Source organism: Balaenoptera musculus, chromosome 20 (genome assembly GCF_009873245.2).
Source record: "Balaenoptera musculus isolate JJ_BM4_2016_0621 chromosome 20, mBalMus1.pri.v3, whole genome shotgun sequence".
Classification (NCBI taxonomy): domain Eukaryota; kingdom Metazoa; phylum Chordata; class Mammalia; order Artiodactyla; family Balaenopteridae; genus Balaenoptera; species Balaenoptera musculus.
The window spans coordinates 16203515-16228375 of NC_045804.1; the positions used below are offsets into that span (position 1 = coordinate 16203515).

General features: G+C 36.6%; 1 protein-coding gene across 1 annotated transcript in view; it reads right to left on the bottom strand.

The window, feature by feature from the left end:
• Positions 1–24861, bottom strand: part of EFCAB13 (EF-hand calcium binding domain 13) — a 123674-nt gene that overhangs the window by 96033 nt on the left and 2780 nt on the right. Inside the window, 5 exon segments of the mRNA XM_036836707.1 lie at positions 4504–4586; positions 5376–5476; positions 8003–8105; positions 8107–8157; positions 23308–23468. Of these exon segments, the coding sequence (XP_036692602.1) occupies positions 4504–4586; positions 5376–5476; positions 8003–8105; positions 8107–8157; positions 23308–23468 (499 nt within the window).

Genomic DNA, 24861 nt, shown 5'->3' on the forward strand with positions numbered 1-24861 from the left:
AGACAACCTATGGACTGGGAGAAAATATTTGCAAATGATGCAACCAACAAGGGCTTAATTTCCAAAATATACAAACAGCTCATACAGCTCAATAACAAAAAAACAAACAACCCAATCAAAAAATGGGAAGAAGACATAAATAGACATTTCCCCAAAGACGTACAGATGGCCAATGAGCACATGAAAAGCTGCTCAACATCACTAATTATTAGAGAAACGCAAATCAAGACTACAATGAGGTGTCACCTCACAGTGGGCAGAATGGCCATCATTAAAAAGTCTAAAAATAACAAATGCTGGAGAAGATGTGGAGAAAGGGAACCTTCCTACACTGTTGGTAGGAATGTAAATTGGTGCAGTCACTATGGAAAACAGAATAGAAGTTCCTTCAAAAACTAAAAATAGAGTTACCATATGATCCAGCAATCCCACTCCTGGGCATACATCCAGGAAAACTCTAATTCAAAAAGATACATGCACCCCAATGTTCATAGCAGCACTATTTACAATAGCCAAGACATGGAAGCAACCTAAATGTCCATCAACAGATGAATGGATAAAGAAGATGTGGTATATACATACACACACACACACACACACACACACACACACACACACAATGGAATACTACTCAGCCATAAAAAAGAATTAAATAATGCTATTTGCAGCAACATGGATGGACCTAGAGATTATCATACTAAGTGAAGTAAGCAGAGAAAGACAAATATCATATGATATCACTTATATGTGTAATCCAAAATATGATACAAATGAACTTATCTACATAACGGAAACAGACTCACAGAAGTAGAAAACAAACTTATGGTTACCAAAGGGGAAAGGAGCAGGGGAAGGGGTTTGGCATTAGCAGGTAAAAACTACTATATATAAAATAGACAAACAACAAGGTCCTAATGTATATAGCACAGGGAACTATATTTAATATCCTGTAATAAACCATAATGGAAAAGAATATAAAAAAGAATATATTGTATATATAACTGAATCATTTTGCTATACACCAGAAACTAACACAACATTGTAAATCAACTATACTTCAATAAAAAAAAAATTGTCTCTTTGCAGATGATATGATTTTAAAACTCTAAAGACTCCATCAAAAAACTGTTAGATCTAATCAATGAATTCTGTAAAGTATCAGGATACAAAATTAACATACAAAAGTCAGTAGCATTTCTATACAATACAACAAATTACCTGAAAAAGAAATAAAGAAAGCACTCCCACTTACAATAGCATCAAACTGATAATGTACTTAGGAATAAATTTAACCAAGGAGTTGAAAGACCTCTATATTGAAAACTACAAAACATGGATTAAAAAAAAAAATCAAAGAAGATACAAAGTATCCCATGTCCATAGATTAGAATAACTAATATTGTTAAAAGGTCCACACTACCCAAAGCCATCTATAGATTCAGTGCAATCCTTATCAAGATTCTAATGACATTTTTCACAGAAATAGAAAAAAATTTTTAATCCATATAGAACCATGAAAGACTCCAAATAGCCAAAGAAATCCTAAGAAAGAACAACAAAGCTGGAGGCATGGCATTTCTTGTTTTCAAACTATATTACAAAGATATAGTAATCAGAACAGTATGGTACTGGCAATAACAACACATATAGACCAGTGGAAAAGAATTGAGAGACCAGAAATAAACATATGTATATAGTCAACAAATATTTGGAAAGGAAGCCAAGAATAATCATGGAAAAACGAGTCTCTTCAATAAATGTTGATGGGAAAATTGGATATTCACATGTAATAGAATGAAATGAGACCCCTATCTTACGCCACTCACAAAAACTAACTCGAATACAGTAGTCTGTGGCTATTGAGTTCTGTCTTTTAATTGGTGCATTTAGACCTTTGATGATCAAAATGATTATTGATATAGTTGAATTAATATCTATCTTATTTGTTGATGTTTTCTATTTGTTGCCCTTGTTCTTTGTTCTTATTTGTCTTTCACTCTTTTTCTGCCTTTCCAAGGATATGGTATTGCTCATACCCATTTTGACTAATAAATGAGCTACTAATACCAATACAATAAAACAAACAAACAAAACTAACTCGAAATGGATTAAAGGCTTAAATGTAAGACCAGAAACCATAAAACTTGTAGAAGAAAACATAGGAAAAAAGATCCTTGATGTGGGTCTTGGCAATGATTTTTTTCTCTATTACACCTAAAACATAAGAAACAAACATCAAACTAAAATGTTTCTGCAGAGCAAACGAAACAATCAACAAAAAGAAAAGATAAACTATGGAATGAGAAAAAATTTGCAAATCATTAACCTGATAAGGGATTAATATCCAAAATATATAAAGAACTCATACAACTCAATAGCAAAAAAATAATAATAAAATAAAATAACCCAGTTTAAAAAATGGGCAAAGGACCTGAATAGACATTTTTCCAAAGAAGACATATGAATGATCAACAGGTACATGAAAAGCTGCTCAGTATCACTCATCACTAGGGAAATGCAAATTGAAACCACAATGAGGTATCACCTCACACCTGTTAGAATGGCTATCATCAAGAAGACAAGAGATAACAAGTGTTGTCAAGAATGTGGAGAAAAGGGAACCCTTGTACACTGTTGGTGGGAATGTAAATTGGTGCAGTCACTATTGAAAACAGTAATGGAGAGGTCCCTCAAAAAAATTAAAAGCAGAACTACCATATAATCCAACAGTTCCACTTCCAGGTATAAATCTGAAGGAAATGAAAACACTACGTCAACGAGATATCTGCACCCCCATGTTCATAGAAGTTTTATTTACAATAGCCAAGACATGGAAATAACTTAAGTGTCCATCTAAGGATGAACAGGTAAAGAAAAAGTATATTGTATAATTGTATAATTATATACAATATAATATTATTCAGTCATTAAAAAAGGAGAAAATCATGTCATTCATGACAACATGTGTGGACCTTGAGGGCATTATGCTGGCGAAATAAGTCAGGTGGAGAAAGAAAATACTGTATGATCTCACTTACACATGGAATCTAAAAAAAACAAACATAACTCATAGAAAAAGAGGTCAGGTTTGTGGCTACCAGAGTTGGGGAGCGGGGAGTGGGTGAATTAGATGAGGTGGTCAAAAGGTACAAACTTCCAGTTGTAAAATAAATAAGTACTGTGGAGGTACAATATGATGACTATAGTTAACACTGTTATATGGTATATTTTAAAGTTGTTTAGAGAGCCGATCCTAAGAGTTCTCATCATAAGGAAAAAATTTTTTTGTATCTCTATTAGATGATGGATGTTAACTAAACATTGTGTTAATCACTTCACAATATATGTAAGTCAAGTCATTACACTGTACACCTTAAACTTACGCAGTGCTGTATGTCAATTATATCTCAATAAAACTGGGGGATTGGGGGAGATGCTTAATACAATAACCAGAGTTAAAGTAGAGAGCAAAATGGATAAAGAAGATGTGGCACATATATACAATGGAATATTACTCAGCCATAAAAAGAAATGAAATGGAGGTATTTGTAGTGAGGTGGATGGAGTTAGAGTCTGTCATACAGAGTGAAGTAAGTCAGAAAGAGAATAACAAATACAGTATGCTAACACATATATATGGAATCTAAGGAGAAAAAAAAAAGGTCATGAAGAACCTAGTGGCAAGACGGGAATAAAGACACAGACCTACTAGAGAATGGACTTGAGGATATGGGGAGGGGGAGGGGTAAGATGTGACAGGGTGAGAAAGTGGCATAGACATATATACACTACCAAATGTAAAATAGATAGCTAGTGGGAAGCAGCCGCATAGCACAGGGAGATCAGCTCGGTGCTTTGTGACCACCTAGAGGGGTGGGATAGGGAGGGTGGGAGGGAGGGAGATGCAAGAGGGAAGAGATATGGGAACATATGTATATGTATAACTGATTCACTTTGTTATAAAGCAGAAACTAACACACCATTGTAAAGCAATTATACTCCAATAAAGATGTTTAAAAAAAAAAAAAAAGTAGAGAGCAAAAATATGCCAAATGACTCCACAAATATAAAGGAGGAAAAACAATATATACGTATACACACACACACACACACACACACACACAAAGGAGAGGCCCAAGATATGGGAGCGCTCAGTGTCAAGAAGTGAAGGGTACTATGAGCCTTAATGTTAAGGTACCAAGGACTAGATTCCAATAAAATCAGTGTTTATTAATTTATTCATCATATGTAATATCCAAACTTCTTCTGCAAAAAAATTGAACTAGAATAAGCATATATATTTTGTCTATCTTACTAATGCAACCAAAGATATTTATGAATTAAATTACTTATGCTTGCTCACAGCATGCAGCATTTGCCATATCATGTAATATTAGCTGATAACTCATCGGGAATAAAGAAAGAGACACTAACTACTGAAACAATTTTTAAAAAGCATACAATCAGGAAATTTATTCAAGAAATTCTGGAACCTATTATTACCACTTAATTCTTGTGAGTATAACTGTCCTTCAGGTACTTCATCATATAATGTCTGGTAAAGGTTAGAAAGCTTTCCATCTTTGCTGTCAAAGAAACAGCCACATTAGAAAGCAGGAAAACAAAAATAAAAACAGAAAACCCACAAAACATTTATGTCACTTTGCCATATATAATATTTTGTCATTAAAATTTAGCCTGAGATTCTCCAGTTCCTTATACTTCATAAGAACCTTTCTTAAAGAACTGTCCAAGTGATAATCAAGTACATACTCTTCACCCTAGAATTCCCACCTTGTTTCTTTTAGGCATCTCTCTATGGAGCAGATTTACCTTAGGCAGTAAGTAGTGCCCATGACCCACTATCCTTTGGCTGTGGTCCAATTTTTCCTACTCCTAATTCAACTTACAGCAAATTTTACAGAAAGTTACTATAATAAGATAAACAAGAATATCTTTAAATAGCCAAAGAATCTCAGATCCCATAACCTGTTAATAAAAACATCTTAAAAAGATGATTCATCTGATTCCATAACATGAAAATAACTGAAACCATAGAATGTTAATGTTGGAAGAAATTTTAAGAGTCCACCTAGTATAAGATTCTTGTACAGATGTGGAAACTGAGGCCCAGAAATATAAAGTAAATTGTACAAGAGCCTAAGCCAGCATGTGAAGTCAATCAGGACTCAACTCTAAGTCTTTCAATTCCACATGCAATGCTCTTAGCTCCACACCATCCTTCCTAAAAGCAGAGTCTCTTAGTTAGCACAAACTACGTGGCATACTTTCTGTAGAAGGGATAGATGAATCTTGAAGAAAAATCTCAAATCTGAATCCAACATTTAAAGAAGAGAATACAATGGTTTAAACACCGAATAACTGAGGAAGATGTACCAAGGGGTGATAAAGTCTTGTGAACGCTGTACTGACTTGACAACTCGCATAAAGAGCTTTCTTTTCTAGTCATCTTGTCCTTCACAGACGAAGAAGCAATCTAGAACCAAATGCAAGAATGTTCGTGCCTCAGATCACATTGGTAAACCAGCATTCTTGGACAATAAACCCCTTAAAAGATAATTAATCATACCAAGGCTCCGCACTTAGCTATGCTTCTAAGGTAAAATTGCTTTTTATAATTAAATTACAGTTTAAATCTAGTAAAATTTTAAATAAACAACACCATAGTCTTTTGCAAAGCTACATTTTTCTTAAGTATGCAACTTATCATCTCCTAATTAATATTCTGTCAATTTATAGTAATGTACCTTACAAAGGATGGCAAACCTATGGTATAGTGAAGACAAGACTATCAAACTCTAGGCCACATATACAGCTTTTGACTATATGAGTAAAATAATGTGGATAATCAACACAGTTATTTAAATAATACAGGTAATTTTGCCTTAAATTATTTTTATGGTTAAGAAAATTATCACAAACATTGATGAAAATTAACACTGCACATATAAACATGATTCAAAAGTGGTAAGCAGCTAGGTAGACAGAAAAGTGTCACTTTAGAAAATGAGAACTGAATTATAGGTGTCTTCAATTTTACATGGCTCTATGGAATCTAGAGCCTTGACTTTTAAAGACCATGCAGGACGTAAAGAGGATTCTCAAGCCATACAAGATTGACAGGAATTGGTACTGAGATCCCACACAGAGCCAAAAATCTTCAAAAGGCAATGTTCTCAGCAAGAGTAGGCTAGAAAAAATTGTATCCCCCAACAGAAGGAGTACATAGAGTAATATCTGTCTTCGTCTCAGCTCCAGGTTGGAAAAAAAGAGAGAGAAAAGAGAGTACTCCTCTTGATTATTTATAGCCTTAGCTCTACCCACACATGAGTTTAATTCAAATCTATACTAAATATATGGGCCCAAAAATTGAAACCAAAAATTCATTTAAAGTGATCCCATATTTATAACACCTCTGAAGTGCATGGCAGAAGCAAATTCAAATTCTCTTGGAAGAGGACTCTCTAAACCCAGACTCATCATAAGATTACTACAGATTTAGATCAATAATACATGAAAGAATGAATAAAAAGTATAAGGCACCCAAGGACATCAGTTAATATGAGTTAATGAGTGAGAATCAGACAAAACAACAAACAGAAGATTTAGATTCCCCTAAGGACTTCATATATTAGATTTATCAGGTATCAATCATGAAATAACAATGGGACATGAGCAAATAACATGACATAAGGCAGATTTTAAGATCTAAATAAAACTTCAAGAAGTAAAATATATAAACACTGAAATAAAATTTCAATAGATAGGTTAAACTGCAGATTATATTCAGCTGGAGAAAGAAAAAGTAAACTAGAAAGTAGATGGGAGAAATTACCCAGAACAAAATAGAGAGAAAAAGATGAAAAATACGAAGCAATGTTAAAGAACATCGAAAACAGAATGATAAGGTCTAACATACATCTAACAGAAGATCCAGAAGGACAGAATGAAGAGATTGAGAGAGGGGAAATACTCTAAAAGATAATGGATTAGAATTTTCCAGAATTGAAGAAAGACATGTATTCTCAGATTCAGGAAGCACATAAATATCAAAACAAAGGAATATATACTTAAGTATATATATAGTGAATGTAGTAGGTTGCATAACCCCACCAAAAGAGACGTCCATATCCTAATCCCTGGAACCTATAAACGTGACCTTATTTGGAGAAATGGTCTTTGCAGATGTAATCAAGTTAAAGATCTCAAGATGAGATATGCAATGATGTGCTTATAAGAGAAAAGTAGAGGGAATCTTGAAGTATAGATACAGGGGAGAAGGCCATATGAAGAGCAAGATGGAGGCCAAGATTGAAGTTACCCTGCCAAAAGCCAAGGATTGCCTAGAGTCATTGTTACAACAGCAGAAATTTAACAGAGAGCATAATAATAAAAATACTGGTCTAATGGAGAAAGAAGGGGAAAAATTCATATTCTTCTGAAAGGGTTCCATGTTCTATTTTTTTAAAAGGAGGAGGAGGGCTTCCCTGGTTGCACAGTGGTTAAGAATCCGCCTGCCAATGCAGGGGACACAGGTTCGAGCTCTGGTCCGGGAAGATCCCACATGCCGTGGAGCAACTAAGCCCGTGTGCCACAACTACTGAGCCTGCGCTCTGGAGCCCATGAGGCACAACTACTGAGCCCACGTGCCACAACTACTGAAGCCTGCGCGCCTAGAGCCCGTGCTCCACAACAAGAGAAGCCATCAATCGCAATGAGAAGCCTGAACACCACAACAAAGAGTAGCCCCCGCTCACTGCAACTAGAGAAAGCCTGTGCACAGCACAGCAATGAAGATCCAAACGCAGCCAAAAATAAATAAATAAATGTATAACAAAAAATAAATAAATAAAAGGAGGAGAAGGAAGAGGGGACGGCACAGGAAGAGTAGGGGAAAGGGGAAGAAGAAGAATAAATATTTAAGATTGTGACATTTCAATACTCGGACGAAAATGGAATGGAATGTTTGAGGGCTAAAGACAACACTTGAAAGCAAAAATATTCCCAGATCTTTATTTACCTCAGTTCTTTTAGTATGCAATTGTACTTGTAAACTCTTCTTTCTCCTGCCTTTTTTTTTCTCTTGAAAAATCAGAGGATTTTTCTTCTCCAAATAGGAACATTGATGTTTCATACCTAAATTGTACAGAAAATTGGAATAATTCCTGAATTGGTTTTTTCTTGATTCTTCTTCTTTTCGTCTTTTATTTATGGAAATTTTCAAACATAGACAAAAGTAGACAGAATAATGTGATGATCTCCCCATGTTTCTGTAATGACCCATCACCCAGCTTCAATAATGGACAATCTTATTTCATCTATATTCTTATCCCTGCTCTCATTCCTTATTACTTTAAGGCAAGTTCCAGTATCATATTACTTCATGTGTAAGGATTTTAACATGCATTTCTACAAGGTGTTTTTCTTTTAAAAATCATATTTAAAACGCAGTTATAACACCAAAAAAACAGTAATTTCTTAATATCATCAAACACACAACCTATGTTCAAATTTCCAATTCTCTCATAAATGTCAAAATTTTTTAACACTTTACATCAGGATTCAATAAGGTCCCCACATTACAGTTGGTTGATATGTCTTTTAGATCTCTTTTCACCTATAGGTTCTTCCTCCATGTTTTTTTATTATTATTATCATTATCATCATCACCACTATCATCATTATTGCCAGTTGTCCTATAGATTTTTCACAGTCTAGATTTTGCTGATTGTGTCACCAAGGTTGTAGGAGTCTAAAGACTTGATCAGATTAACATTCTACTTTTGGGGTGTGGGGGAGGGGTGGTTCAAAACCAGGTAGGTGGTGGCGTTTTCCCATGAGGAGGCATATAATGTGCAAGTGGCTCTCTATTTGCGATATTAGCAGCTACTAATACATAATAACTAGATCCAGTAAATCATAAGGATCTGCAAAATGGTTGTATTCTAAATCTATCATTCCTTCTTCACTCAGAATATTTCCATAAAGAGAAAATTCCTCTCGTGTACCATTTGCTTACCCTTTGATATAGTTCATATAGAAAAGCAGGATAATTGCCTTATTCTTTCCCTTATTCTTTCCCTTTTCATAACAATGACTTGGCTCACTTGTAACCTTCAACAGTGACAAAATAGTTTTTATATCATTTTGAACACATTGATTTAAATATATTAAATTCATTTTTATTCCCTGCAATGATTATCCTTATTGATGCTCTAATTTTCTCATGTGGCGTAGGAAGGGGTGGAAGTCTCTTCAAGTGGGCTCTTGATGCATCTCTGGTAGCAGTCTGAAGACAAGATGCTCCAGGCTCATCTGTACACTTCCTTTCCCAGACCTTCAATCAGCCATTTCTCCAAGGAAATGGTTCCTTTTAATAAGAAATGGTACTTTAAGACTAAAGTCTGGGCTAGACTCTGAACTGTTTTTTAACAATTATCCTGCTTTCTTATTTCTTGGTTTTCTCTTTTTATGCTTCTTTTCCCTCCTCTTCTTATTGGACTGTCAAGAACTTTTCTAACACAAACATTCCATAAACTATACAATGAGATCAGTACAATAAGCCTGAAATAAATTTGAAAAAGAAGATCTCTTGGAAATTTCATACTTTGTTTCAAGTAATCTAGTGTAGACCTAAATTTCAAGGACAACCCTAAAATTATTTTGTGCTCTGAGATCCTGTAGACTAGGAATGATTCTGAGATAAACTAGATCCCAAACTTGTCTGCACACTGGAATCACCTGAGAGCTTCAAAAAATGCTGATGCCTGTGTCCCATCCTCCCAAATTGTGATTTAATTATTTTGGGGATTGAGCTGATATTTGGAATTTTTTAAAGATAGCCAGGTGATTCTAACACACAAATTGAGGATCACTATGGTAATACCCCATAGACTTGATTCTACCCAGAACTCACTGGGCTGTAACTTAGTACTTTAGAAGTAACACCTTATTCTTCCTTGTATGTAAAACTAAAAGCTCTTTAGCAGAAATGGTTCCTTCCTCTTAGAATAACCTGCTATGCAAGGGCTGCTTAGGTGATACATTAAAAAAAAAAAAAAAAAAAAGACTAGATTGAGTCTATAACATCTCTAGATAAACTTAACCCTAAGCAAAATTGTGAAATAAGGGAAATTTTTATCATGCACCTCACTCCCCTTTTTTAGTAGGTACCTTGCCCTTTTGACATTATATCCCTTTAAATCCAACCCCCAAATTCCTACCCTGAGAGCCCTATTACCTTGCTCTCATCCTCCCTGAAGCTGCCCTACAGTCAGTCCCCTCTACAGTCCTCCCCTCACAAAGGCAATGACTTTATTTTTATTATGTCACAGAGCATAAAATACATTTTCTATTGAGATGCGGTACACATATACAAAGAGACAGAGAGAGAGAGACAGAGAGAACTGAAACTATTTCATAAAATAATACTTATCCTTATTATATGAAAAGCACTATAATGTCTTCAATTCTATTCTAATTTCTTTTTTTAAAACAAAATACTAGTAGCTAGTTCAGTTGTGGGGTAGTTTAGTTATGTTTAGCTGTCCTGAAATTTTATGTTCAGATGCAGTTTTTACATACTCTTTTTTCCCCTTCATTTACTGAATGATGGCTAGAGAATAGAAATAATCTTTTATCTTTCCTCAGTGATATTAACTTCATTACATTCACTTTTAAAAATAAATCATATACCTACTACTCTACACATCTTATTTCTAAAATTTTGTTATATGTATATTACTTAAGACTGATTAGCATTTGCCCCTGTCTACTGCATACACATCCAGTGTTTTTGTTTTCTTTTCAAATCTTTCAGACTGGGAAAAAATGTACTATTTGTGAGCAGATGATTTAATTTCAATGAATGCCTTTTTATTTCTCAAAAAAAAAAAAAAAACTAGTAGCTACCTCTTAAGTTGATTTCATGACACATGAATGAATCACAACCTACAGTGTACCGCTACTTTATATCCCCTAACCCCCTCCATATATCCTCACTGAAATTGATCTTCATATTTCTAGAATAATTTTGACTTCTACCTCATTACATCATTTTTTAATCTTTTATCATTTTTAAAAGTATAATAGTGTTCTTTTAATTATGAGATGCCTCAAATATTTTATGGAATAGGGATGATTTGATATAAATAACGAATAACTAAAAACATTTGTTTTGTATTCTATTCCTTTGGTGCATTGTGTCTCCCCAGGTGTTAACTATTTTAAAGAAACATTCCTACTACCTCCCATTTCTTCCTAGGTAACAAGCTTTATTGTGGTGGCCTAGAAATAATTGCCCTGCCTTTTGTCATATAACTCAAAGGAATAGTGGGAACCCCCACATGACTCTCAGTAGATTTGTCAGCAGAAACCTTGCAGGCCAGGAGGGAGTGGGGTGATACATTCAAAGTGCTGAAAGGAAAAAAACCAAGAGCCAAGAATACTCTACCCCGCAAAGTTGTGTTCAGAATTGAAGGAGAGATAAAGAGTTTTCTAGACAAACAAAAGCTGAAGGAGTTCATCACCACTAGACTGACCTTATAAGAAATGTTAAAGGGAATTCTTCAAGCTAATATGAAAGTATGCTAATTAGTAAGATGAAAACATATTAAAATATACACCTTACTGGTAAAGGTAAATATATAGTTAAATTCAGAATACTCTAATATTATAATGGTGGTAGGTAAATCACACAGAACTCTAGTATAAAGGTTAAAAGACAGAAGTATTAATAACTATAACAACAACAATTTGTTAATGGATATACAATATAAAAAGATGTAAACTGTGACATCAAAAACAAAATGGGGTGGGGGGTGTTGAGAGATACCTCAAATAAGTAAAATTAGAAATGAAAGAGGAGACATTACAACTGATAACAGACAAATACTAACGATCATAAGAAACTACTATGAACAATTATATACCAACAAATTAGATAACCTAGAAGAAACGGATAAATTCCTAAAAACATATAGCCTACCAAGACTGAATCATGAAGAAGTACAAAATCTGAACAGACCAATTATTAGTAAGGAGACTGAATCAGTAATCAAAAAACCTTTCAACAAAGTCCAGAATCAGATAGCTTCACTGGCACATTCTACTAAAGATTTAAAGAAGAATTAATGCCAATCCTTCTCAAACTCTTTCCAAAAACTGAAGAAAAGGGGACACTTCCAAACTCATTTTTACAAGGACAGCATTACCCATAACAAAGCCAGACAAGGACACTACAAGAAGAGAATATCAGGCTAATATTCCTGGTGAACACAGATGCAAAAACTCTCAATGAAATATCAGCAAACCAAATTCAGCTGTACATTAAAAGGATCATATACCACGATCAAGTGGGATTTATTCCCAGGATGCAAGGATGGCTGAACACAGGCAAATCAATAAATGTGATACACAACTATGTAGGGAAAAACCCAGTCTTCCTCCTGTTTCTCCTTTACTCTCACACAACCACACTCACATCTGACACCAGCAACTCTCTGCAACACCAGCTGGGTATCCTACAATTTAACTCAATTCTGACACTATCTACCTGGAGATACTTTCAGATTCCACAGGGTAAAGGCTCAGTTCCGCAAGACTGCCCCACCCCACCTCAGATGTCAACTGCAAGCCCAGTTTGTCACCTGTGCTTCTTACCAATTGGCTATAAATCAGAGGTTCCCACAAGCCCCTACTTGGGTTTGATTATTTTGCTAGAGTGACTCCAGAACTCAGAATAGTTACTTATGCTTACCAGTTTATTAAAGGATGTGAAAAATGATACAGATGAACAGCCAGATGAAGAGATATATAAGGTGAGGTCTCGGAGGATCCTAGGTGCAGGAAATTATGTCCCCATGGAGTTAGGGTGCATTACCCTTCTGGTATGTGGATGTGTTCACCAACCTGAAAGATCTCTGAACCCCACAATATTGGGATTTTTTTATAGAGGCTTCCTTATGTAGGCATGATCAATTATTAACTCCATTTCCAGCCCCTCTGCCCTCTCTGGAGAGCTTCTAGGTTGTTTGAACATGTCCATATACTGGGAGGGTGATGCACCCCAACTCCATAAGGACAGAAGCTCCTGCACCTGAGACCCTCACAGACCTCTCTCAATGTATCTCTTCATCTAGCTGTTCATCTATATCTTCTATCATGTTTTTTAATAAACTGGTAACTGTAAGTAAGTGTTTTCCTGAGCTCTGTGAGCCATTCTAGAAATTAATTGAACCTCAGTAGGGGTCATAGGAACCTCTGATTTGTAGCCAAGTCAGACAGAAGTAACCTGAGGACTGACCACTTGAGATTGGAAGATGAAGTGGGGGGGACAGTCTCATGGGTATGAGCCCTTAACCTGTAGGATCTGGCACTATCTCCAGGTAGATAGTGTCAGAACTGAGTTAAATTGTAGCTGGTGTCACAGAATTGCTTGGTGTGGGGAAAACCCACACATCTGGTGTCAGAAGTATGAGTGTGGTAGTAGTGTGAGAGTAAAGGAGATAAACAGGAGGAGAACTTAGGTTTTACTTAACACAATAATTAAATGAATTAAATAATTAAATAAGTAAATAATTAAATTTCAATTAATAAAGTGAAGAATAACAATTATATGATCATTTCAATGGACGCAGAAAAGGAATTTGACAAAATTCAGCATTTACTCATGATAAAAACTCTCAACAAAGTGGGTATAGAAGGAATGTACCTCAACATAATAAAGGCCATATATGACAAGCCCAGAGCTAACATCGTACTAATGAAAAGTTGAAAGCTTTTGCTCTAAGATCAGAAACAAGACAAGAGTGCCCACTCTCACTACTTTTATTCAGCATATTACTGGAAGTCCTAGCCAGAGCAATTAGGCAAGAAAAAAAAAAGACATTCAAATCAGAAAAGAAAGTTAAATTGTCTGTTTCCAGATGGCATGATCTTATATACAGAAAACCTTAAAGACTCCACCAAAAAAACTGTTATAACTAATAAACAAATTCAGTAGTTGCAGAATACAAAATCAATATACAAAAATCAGTTGCATTTTTATTCACTAACAATGAACTATCAGAAAGAGAAATTAAGAAAACAGCCCCATTTACAATATCATCAAAAGGAATAAAATACTCAGGAATAAATTTAGCCAAGGAGGTGAAAGATATGTACACTGAAAACTATAAAACATTGATGAAAGATATTGAAGAAGACACAAATAAATGGCAAGATATTCTGTGTTCACGGTTTGGAAGTATTAATATTCTTAAAATGTCCATACTACCTAAAGTGAACTCTGGATTCGATGCAATCCCCATCCAAATTCCAATGGCATTTTTCACAAAAATAAAACAAACAATCCTAAAGTTTGTATGGAACCACAAAAGACCTCAAAGAGCTGAAACAATCTTCATAAAGAAACCAAAGAACTCCTAGAAGAAAACAAATGTCTTTGACATCAGTCTTAGCAATGATTTTTTTAATTGACACCAAAAGCAAAGGCAAAAGAAACAAAAATAAACAAGTGGGACTATATCAAACCAAAAAGTTTCTCCTCAGCAAAGAAAACTATCAGCAAAATGAAAAGCTAACCTAGGGAATAAGACAAAATATTTGCAAACCTTATGTCTGATGAGTTAATGTTCAAAATACACAAGCAACTCATACAACCCAACAGCAAATAAAGAAATAACCCAATTAAAAATGGGTAAAGGACCTGAATAGACATTTCTCCAAAGGAGACATACCAATGGCCAACAAGTACATGAAAAGGTGCTCAACATCACTCATGATCAGGGAAATGCAAATCAAAATCACTGTGAGATACCATCTCACACCTGTTAGAACTGCTATCATCAGGAAGACAGGAGAGAGGGAGCTTCCAGATGGCTGAAGAGTAAGACGTGGAGATCACCTTCCTCCCCATAAATACATCAGAAATACATCTACATGTGGAACAACTCCTACAGAACACCTACTGAACGCTCCCAAAAGGCAAGAAACTCCCCACGTACCTGGGTAGGGCAAAAGAAAAAAGAAAAAACAGAGGCAAAAGAATGGGGACGGGACCTGCACCAGTGGGAGGGAGCTGTGAAGGAGGAAAGGTTTCCACACACTAGGAGGGCCCTTTGCGGGCGGAGACTGCGGGTGGCGGAGCGGGGAAGGTTCGGAGCCATGGAGGAGAGTGCAGCAACAGGGGTGCGGAGGGCAAAGCGGAGAGATTCCTGCACAGAGGACTGGTGCTGACCAGCACTCACCAGCCCGAGAGGCTTGTCTGCTCACCCGCCGGGGTGGGCGGGGGCTGGGAGCTGAGGCTCGGGCTTCGGAGGTCAGACCCCAGGGAGAGAACTGGGGTTGGCTGCGTGAACACAGCCTGAAGGGGACTAGTGCACCACAGCTAGCCAGGAGGGAGTCCGGGAAAAAGTCTGGAGCTGCTGAAGAGGCAAGAGACTTTTTCTTGCCTCTTTGTCTCCTGGTGCACGAGGAGAGGGGATTAAGAGCACTGCTTAAAGGAGCTCCAGAGACGGGCACGAGCCACGGCTATCAGCGCAGACCCCAGAGACAGGCATGAGACGCTAAGACTGCCGCTGCAGCCACCAAGAAGCCTGTGTGCAAGCACAGGTCACTGTCCACACCTCCCCTCCCAGGAGCCTGTGCAGCTCGCCACTGCCAGGGTCCCGTGATCCAGGGACAACTTCCCCGGGAGAACACATGGCGCACCTCAGGCTGTTGCAACGTCACGCCGGCCTCTGCCACCACAGGATTGCCCTGCATTCCATACCCCTCCCTCCCCCTGGCCTGAGTGAGCCAGAGCCCCCGAATCAGCTGCTCCTTTAACCCCGTCCTGTCTGGGCAAAGAACAGACGCCCTCAGGCGACGTACATGCAGAGGCAGGGCCACATCCAAAGCTTAAACCCAGGAGCTGTGCAAACAAAGAAGAGAAAGGGAAATTTCTCCCAGCAGCCTCAGGAGCAGCGGATTAAATCTCCACAATCAACTTGATGTACCCTGCATCTGTGAAATACCTGAATAGACAACGAATCATCCCAAATTGAGGAGGTGGACTTTGGGAGCAACGATATATATATATTTTTTCCCTTTTTCTCTTTTTGTGAGTGTGTATGTGTATGCTTCTGTGTGTGATTTTGTGTATAGATTTGCTTTTACCATTTGTCCTAGGGTTCTGTCTGTCTGGTTTTTTTTTGTTTCTGTTTTTTTTTTTAGTATAGTTTTTAGCACTTGTTGTCATTGGTGGATTTGTTTTTTGGTTTGGTTGCTCTCTTCTTTCTTTTTTTTTTATTACTTAAAAAAATTTTTTTTTAATAATTATTTTTTATTTTTATTTTAATAACTTTTTAATTTTTTTTATTTTACTTTATTTTCTTCTTTCTTTCTTTTTTTTTCTCCCTTCTATTCTGAGCCATGTGGATGACAGGCTCTTGGTGCTCCAGCCAGGCATCAGGGCTGTGCCTCTGAGGTGGGAGAGCCAAGTTCAGGACATTGGTCCACAAGAGACCTCCCAGCTCCACATATTTTCAAACAGAGAAAACCTCCCAGAGATCTCCATCTCAACGCCAAGACCCAGCTCCACTCAATGATGAGCAAGCTACAGGGCTGGACACCGTATGCCAAACAACTGGCAAGACAGGAACACAACCCCACCCATTAGCAGAGAGGCTGCCTAAAATCATAATAAGGCCACAGACACTGCAAAACACACCACCAGACATGGATCTGCCCACCAGAAAGACAAGATCCAGCCTCATCCACCAGAACACAGGCACTAGTCCCCTCCACCAGCAAACCTACAAAACCCACTGAACCAACCTTAGCCACTGGGGGCAGACACCAAAAACAACAGGAACTACAAACCTGCAGCCTGTGAAAAGGAGACCCCAAACACAGTAAGTTAAGCAAAATGAGAAGACAGAGAAACACACAGCAGATGAAGAAGCAAGGTAAAAACTCAACAGACATAACAAATGAAGAGGAAATAGGCAGTCTACCTGAAAATGAATTCAGAATAATGATACTAAAGATGATCCAAAATCTTGGAAATAGAATGGAGAAAATAAAAGAAACGTTTAACAAGAACCTAGAAGAACTTAAGAGCAAACAAACACTGATGAACAACACAATAAATGAAATTAAAAATTCTCTAGAAGGGATGAATAGCAGAATAACTGAGGCAGAAGAACGGATAAGTGACCTGGAAGATAAAATAGTGGAAATAACTACTGCAGAGCAGAATAAAGAAAAAAGAATGAAAAGAATTGAGGACAGTCTCAGAGACCTCTGGGACAACATTAAACACACCAACATTCGAATTATAGGGGTCCCAGAAGACGAAGAGAAAAAGAAAGGGACTGAGAAAATATTTAAAGAGATTATAGTTGAAAACTTCCCTAATATGGGAAAGGAAATAATCAAGTCCAGGAAGCACAGAGAGCCCCATACAGGATAAATCCAAGGAGAAACACACCAAGACACATATTAATCAAAGTATCAAAAATTAAATACAAAGAAAAAATATTAAAAGCAGCGAGGGAAAAAAACCAAATAACACACAAGGGAATCCCCACAAGGTTAACAGCTGATCTTTCAGCAGAAACTCTGCAAGCCAGAAGGGAGTGGCAGGACATATTTAAAGTGATGAAGGGGAAAAACCTACAACCAAGATTACTCTACCCAGCAAGTATCTCATTGAGATTTGATGGAGAAATTAAAACCTTTACAGACAAGCAAAAGCTAAGAGAATTCAACACCACCAAACCAGCTTTACAACAAATGCTAAAGGAACTTCTCTACACAGCAAACACAAGAGAAGGAAACGACCTACAATAACAAACCCAAAACGATTAAGAAAATGGTAATAGGAACATACATATCGATAATTACCTTAAATATAAATGGATTAAATGCTCCAACCAAAAGACATAGACTGGCTGAATGGATACAAAAATAAGACCCGTATATATGCTGTATATATACAAGAGACCCACCTCAGACCTAGGGACACATACAGACTGAAAGTGAGGGGATGGAGAAAGATATTCCATGCAAATGGAAATCAAAAGAAAGCTGGAGTAGCAATTCTAATATCAGGCAAAATAGACTTTAAAACAAAGACTATTACAAGAGACAAAGAAGGACACTACATAATGATCAAAGGAGCAATCCAAGAAGAAGATATAACAATTGTAAATATTTATGTACGCAACATAGGAGCACCTCAATACATAAGGCAAATGCTAACCGCCATAAAAGGGGAAATCGACAGTAACACAACAATAGTAGAAGACTTTAACACCACAATTTCACCAATGGACAGATCATCCGAAATGAAAATAAATAAGGAAACACAAGCTTTAAATGACACATTAAACAAGATGGACTTAATTGATATTTATAGGACATTCCATCCAAAACAACAGAATACACTTTCTTCTCAAGTGCTCACAGAACATTCTCCAGGATAGATCATAGTTTGGGTCACAAATCAAACCTTGGTAAATTTAAGAAAATTGAAATTGTATCAAATATCTTTTCCGACCACAAAGCTATGAATCTAGATATCAGTTAAAGGAAAAATCTGTAAAAAAAATACAAACACATGGAGGCTAAACAATACACTACTTAATAATAACCAAGAGATCACTGAAGAAACCAAAGAGGAAATCAAAAAATACCTAGAAACAAATGACTATGAAAACACGACGACCCAAAACCTATGGGAGGCAGCAAAAGCAGTTCTAAGAGGGAAGTTTACAGCAATACAATCCTACCTTAAGAAACAAGAAGCATCTCAAATAAACAACCTCACCTTACAGCTAAAGCAATTAGAGAAAGAAGAACCAAAAAACCCCAAAGTTAGCAGAAGGAAAAAAATCATAAAGGTCAGATCAGAAAGAAATGAAGGAAATGATAGCAAAGGTCAATAAAACTAAAAGCTGAGAAGATAAACAAAATTGATAAAGCATTAGCCAGACTCATCAAGAAAAAAAGGGAGATGACTTTTAGCAATGAAAAAGGAGAAGTAACAACTGCCACTGCAGAAATACAAAGGATCATGAGAGATTACTACAAGCAACTATATGCCAATAAAATGGACAACCTGTAAGAAATAGAAAAATTCTTAGAAAAGCACAACCTTCCAAGACTGAACCAGGAAGAAATAGAAAATAGAAACAGACCAATCACAAGCACTGAAATTGAAACTGTGATTAAAAATCTTCTAACGGGGGCTTCCTTGGTGGCGCAGTGGTTGAGAGTCTGCCCGCCAATGCAGGGGACACGGGTTTGAGCCCTGGTCTGGGAAGATCCCACATGCCGCGGAGCAATTAGGCCCATGAGCCACGGTTACTGAGCCTGCACATCTGGAGCCTGTGCTCCGCAACAAGAGAGGCTGCGAAAGAGGCCCGCGCACCGCGATGAGGAGTGGCCCCCACTTGCCGCAACTAGAGGAAGCCCTCGCACAGAAACAAAGACCCAACACAGCCATAAATAAATAAATAAATAAATAATTTAAAAAAAAAATCTTCTAACAAACAAAAGCCTAGGACCAGATGGCTTCAAAGGCGAATTCTATCAAACATTTAGAGAAGAGCTAACACCCATCCTTCTCAAACTCTTCCAAAATATAACACAGGGAGGAACACTCCCAAACTCATTCTATGAGGCCACCATCACCCTGATACCAAAACCAGACAAAGATGTCACAAAAAAAGAAAAATACAGGCCAATATCACTGATGAACATAGATGCAAAAATCCTCAAGAAAATACTAGCAAACAGAATCCAACAGCACATTAAAAGGATCATACACCATGATCAAGTGGGGTTTATCCCAGGAATGCAAGGATTCTTCAATATACGCAAATCAATCAATGCGATACACCATATTAACAAATTGAAGGAGAAAAAACATATGATCATCTCAATAGATGCAGAAAAAGCTTTTGACAAAATTCAACACACATTTATGATAAAAACTTTCCAGAAAGTAGGCATAGAGGGAACTTACTTCAACATAATAAAGGCCATATATGACAAACCCACAGCCAACATCGTCCTCAATGGTGAAAAACTGAAACCATTTCCACTAAGATCAGGAACAAGACAAGGTTGCCCACTCTCACCACTATTATTCAACAGTTTTGGAAGTTTTAGCCACAGCAATCAGAGAAGAAAAAGAAATAAAAGGAATCCAAATCAGAAAAGAAGAAGTAAAGCTGTCACTGTTTGCAGATGACATGATACTATACATAGAGAATCCTAAAGATGTTACCAGAAAACTACTAGAGCTAATCAATGAATTTGGTAAAGTAGCAGGATACAAAATTAATGTACAGAAATCTCTTGCATTCCTATACACTAATGATGAAAAACCTGAAAGGGAAATTAAGAAAACATTCCCATTTACCATTGCAAAAAATAAAATAAAATATCTAGGAATAAACCTACCTAAGGAGACAAAAGACCTGTATGCAGAAAATTATAAGACACTGATGAAAGAAATTGAAGATGATACAAACAGATGGAGAGATATACCATGTTCTTGGATTGGAAGAATCAATATTGTGAAAATGACTATACTACCCAAAGCAATCTACAGATTCAATGCAATCCCTATGAAACTACCACTGGCATTTTTCACAGAACTAGAACAAAAAATTTCACAATTTGTATGGAAACACAAAAGACCCTGAAGAGCCAAGGCAATCTTGAGAAAGAAAAACAGAGCTTGAGGAATCAGGCTCCCTGACTTCACACTACAGTACAAAGCTACAGTCATCAAGACAGTATGGTACTGGCACAAAAACAGAAATATAGATCAATGGAACAGGATAGAAAGCCCAGAGATAAACCCACGCACATATGGTCACCTTATCTTTGATAAAGGGGGCAAGAATATACAGTGGAGAAAAGACAGCCTCTTCAATAAGTGGTGCTGGGAAAACTGGACAGCTACATGTGAAAGAATGAAATTAGAACACTCCCTAACACCATACACAAAAATAAACTCAAAATGGATGAAAGACCTAAATGTAAGGCCAGACACTATCAAACTCTCAGGTGAAAACATAGGCAGAGCACTCTATGACATAAATCACAGCAAGCTCCTTTTTGACCCACCTCCTAGAGAAATGGAAATAAAAACAAAAATAAACAAATGGGACCTAATGAAACTTCAAAGCTTTTGCACAGCAAAGGAAACCATAAACAAGACGAAAAGACAACCCTCAGAATGGGAGAAAATATTTGCAAACGAAGCAACTGACAAAGGATTAATCTCCAAAATTTACAAGCAGCTCATGCAGCTCAGTAACAAAAAAAACAAACAACCCAATCCAAAAATGGGCAGAAGACCCAAATAGACATTTCTCCAAAGAAGATATACAGATTGCCAACAAACACATGAAAGAATGCTCAACATCATTAATCATTAGAAAATGCAAATCAAAACTACAATGAGATATCATCTCACACCGGTCAGAATGGCCATCATCAAAAAATCTACAAACAGTAAATTCTGGAGAGGGTGTGGAGAAAAGGGAACCCTCTTGCACTGCTGGTGGGAATGTAAATTGATACAGCCACTATGGAGAACAGTATGGAGGTTCCTTAAAAAACTAAAAATAGAACTACCATATGACCCAGCAATCCCACTACTGGGCATATACCCTGAGAAAAACATAATTCAAAAAGAAACATGTACCACAATGTTCATTGCAGCTCTATTTACAATAGCCAGGACATGGAAGCAATCTAAGTGTCCATCAACAGATGAATGGATAAAGAAGATGTGGCACATATATACAATGGAATATTACTCAGCCATAAAAAGAAACAAAACTGAGTTATTTGTAGTGAGGTGGATGGACCTAGAGTTTGTCATACAGAGCGAAGTAAGTCAGAAAGAGAAAAACAAATACCATATATTAACACATATATATGGAATCTAAAAAAAAAAAAATGGTCATGAAGAACCTAGGGGCAAGATGGAAATAAAGACGCAGACCTACTAGAGAATGGACTTGAGGACACGGGGAGGGGGAAGGGTAAGCTGGGACAAAGTGAGAGAGTGGCATGGACATATATACACTACCAACTGTAAAATAGATAGCTAGTGGGAAACAGCCACATAGCACAGGGAGATCAGCTCGGTGCTTTGTGACCACCTAGAGGGATGGGATAGGGAGGGTGGGAGGGAGGGAGATGCAACAGGGAAGAGATATGGGTATATATGTATATGTATAACTGATTCACTTTGTTATAAAGCAGAAACTAACACACCATTGTAAAGCAATTATACTCCAATAAAGATGTTAAAAAAAAAAAAAAGAAGACAGGAGATAACAAGTGTTGGCAAGAATGTGGAGAAACGAGAACCCTTATACACTGTTGGTGGGAATATAAGTTGGTACAGTCACCATGGAAAACAGTATGGAGAGGTTCCTCAAAACAATTAAAAACAGAACTACCATATGATCCAGGAATCCACTTCTGGGTATATATCCAAGGAAATGAAAACAGGATCTCAAAGAGGTATCTGCACTCCCATGTTCATTGCAGCATTATTCAAAATAGCCAAGATTTGGAAACTATATAAGTGTCTGTCAACAGATGAATAGTTAAAGAAGATGTGGTAAATATATACAATGGAATACAATATATTTAGCCATGAGAAAGAAGGGAACAACATGGATGGACCTTGATGGCATTATGCAAAGTGAAATAAGTCAAACAGAGAAAGACAAATACTATAGGATATCACTTACACATGATTTTTTTAAAAAAGCCAAGCCACAAGGTGACTATAGTTAATAATCCTGTACTGTATAACTGAAATTTGCTGAGAGTAGAACTTGTGTTCTCACCAAATGAATAATAATGATGATGATGATGATGTAAATATGTGGGGTGATGAATATGTTACTTAACTTGATGGTGGTAATCATTTCTCAATGAATACATACATCAAATCACCACATTGTACATTTTAATAAATTACAATATTATTCATCAAAAAAAAAAAAGGACAGACATATGGATAATGACTTTCTTATAACTGGAAACCTATGATAACTTACAGGCTTCCACATGGCTGTGAGAGAAGTGAGAAAAATATGAGAATGGTTATCTAGGAATTAAAACCATGCCCCTAAAAGAATGGCCACCAATATGCATGATCCACCATACTTAGTACATTATGAGAACACATGAGTTACATTTTTGGTTCTCTTAAACTGGCAAAAGCATAATTCAATTAAGTAACCTCACAGTTTAACTTACTTTTTAGTGTGTTCTGGGCTCAAACCCCTAACTTCAGGTGAAATTCTCTTCTCTGTTGTTTTAGAAAACTTGATGTATTTCTTGCTGTCAATATTTCTTGATGGCAAATCAGTTGCAAAAGAATTATAGTCATCATCTGATAAATCAGTATTTTCTTCTCCCTGGGGAGCAATCAAAAGCCACAGTCAGCCATGTTCTCTTTGCACACATAAATTAAATATGACATACTGGGTCAAATCATTCATTTTAGATCAATATTCTCTCTAAAATGGTGCTATCGAAAAGAATTTTGTTGAAAAGAGTTAGTTAATGCATTAGTCTGGATTAGGTATATATTCTAAATGACTCCAACTTTCCTTAGTGCATTATGCAGCTACAAATGCACAGCATTCATGAATATATCTAACACTTATTAAATCTAGTTCTCAAGGCATCATTAAACTTAACTTCATTAATTAAAAATTTCTGCTTTGTGAAAGACACTGTCAAGCAGATGAGAGGACAACTCATAGACTGGGAGAAAATATTTGCAAAAGACATATCTGATAAGGGACTGTATGCAAAGTATCTTTATTTTGTATATTCAAAACTATACAAGGAACTCTTAAAACTCAACAATAAGAAAAAGAACAACCCAATTAAAAAATGGGCAAAAGATCTTAACAGACACCTCACCAAAGAAGATATACGAATGGCAAACAAGCACATGAAAAGATGTTCAACATCATGTCATTAGGGAATTACAAATTAAAATATCAAGATACCACCACACGTCTATTAGAATAGCCAAATCCAAAACACAGACAACACCAAATGCTGGCAAGAATGTGAAGCAAGAGGAACTCTCATTCATTGCTGGTGGGAATGCAAAATGGTATAGCTGTTTTGTAAGACAATTTCACAGCCTCTTACAAAACTAAACATACTCTTAGCATACAATCCAGCAATTGCACTTCTCCATGTTTACCCAAAGGAGTTGAAAAAGTATATCCACACAAAAACCTGAACACGGACGTTTATAGCTTTATTCATGATTGCCAAAACTTGTAAAAAACCAAGATGTTCTTCAGTAGATCAGGGGATAAACTGTGATACATTCAGACCGTGGAATACTATTCAGTGCTAAAAAGAAATGAGCTATCAAGCCATGAAAAGACATGGAGGAAACTTAAATGTATACTGCTAAGTGAAAGCAGCCATTCTGTAAAAGCTACATACTGTATGATTCCAACTATACGACATTCTGGAAAAGGCAAAACTATTGAAATAATAAAAAGATCAGTGGTTACTAGTGGTGGGTGGGGGCTGAGAAGAGCACAGAGGATTTCAGGGCAGTGAAACTATTCTATATAACATTTTAATAGTGGCTACATGTCATCACACATTTGTCCAAACCCATAGAATGTACAACATCAAGAGTCAACTCTAATACAAACTATGGACTTTGGGTGATAATGATGTGTCAATACAGGTTCATCAGTTATAACAAATGGACCACAGTGATGAAGGGTATTGATAGTGGAGGAGGCTGTGGGGCACAGGGTATATAGTAAC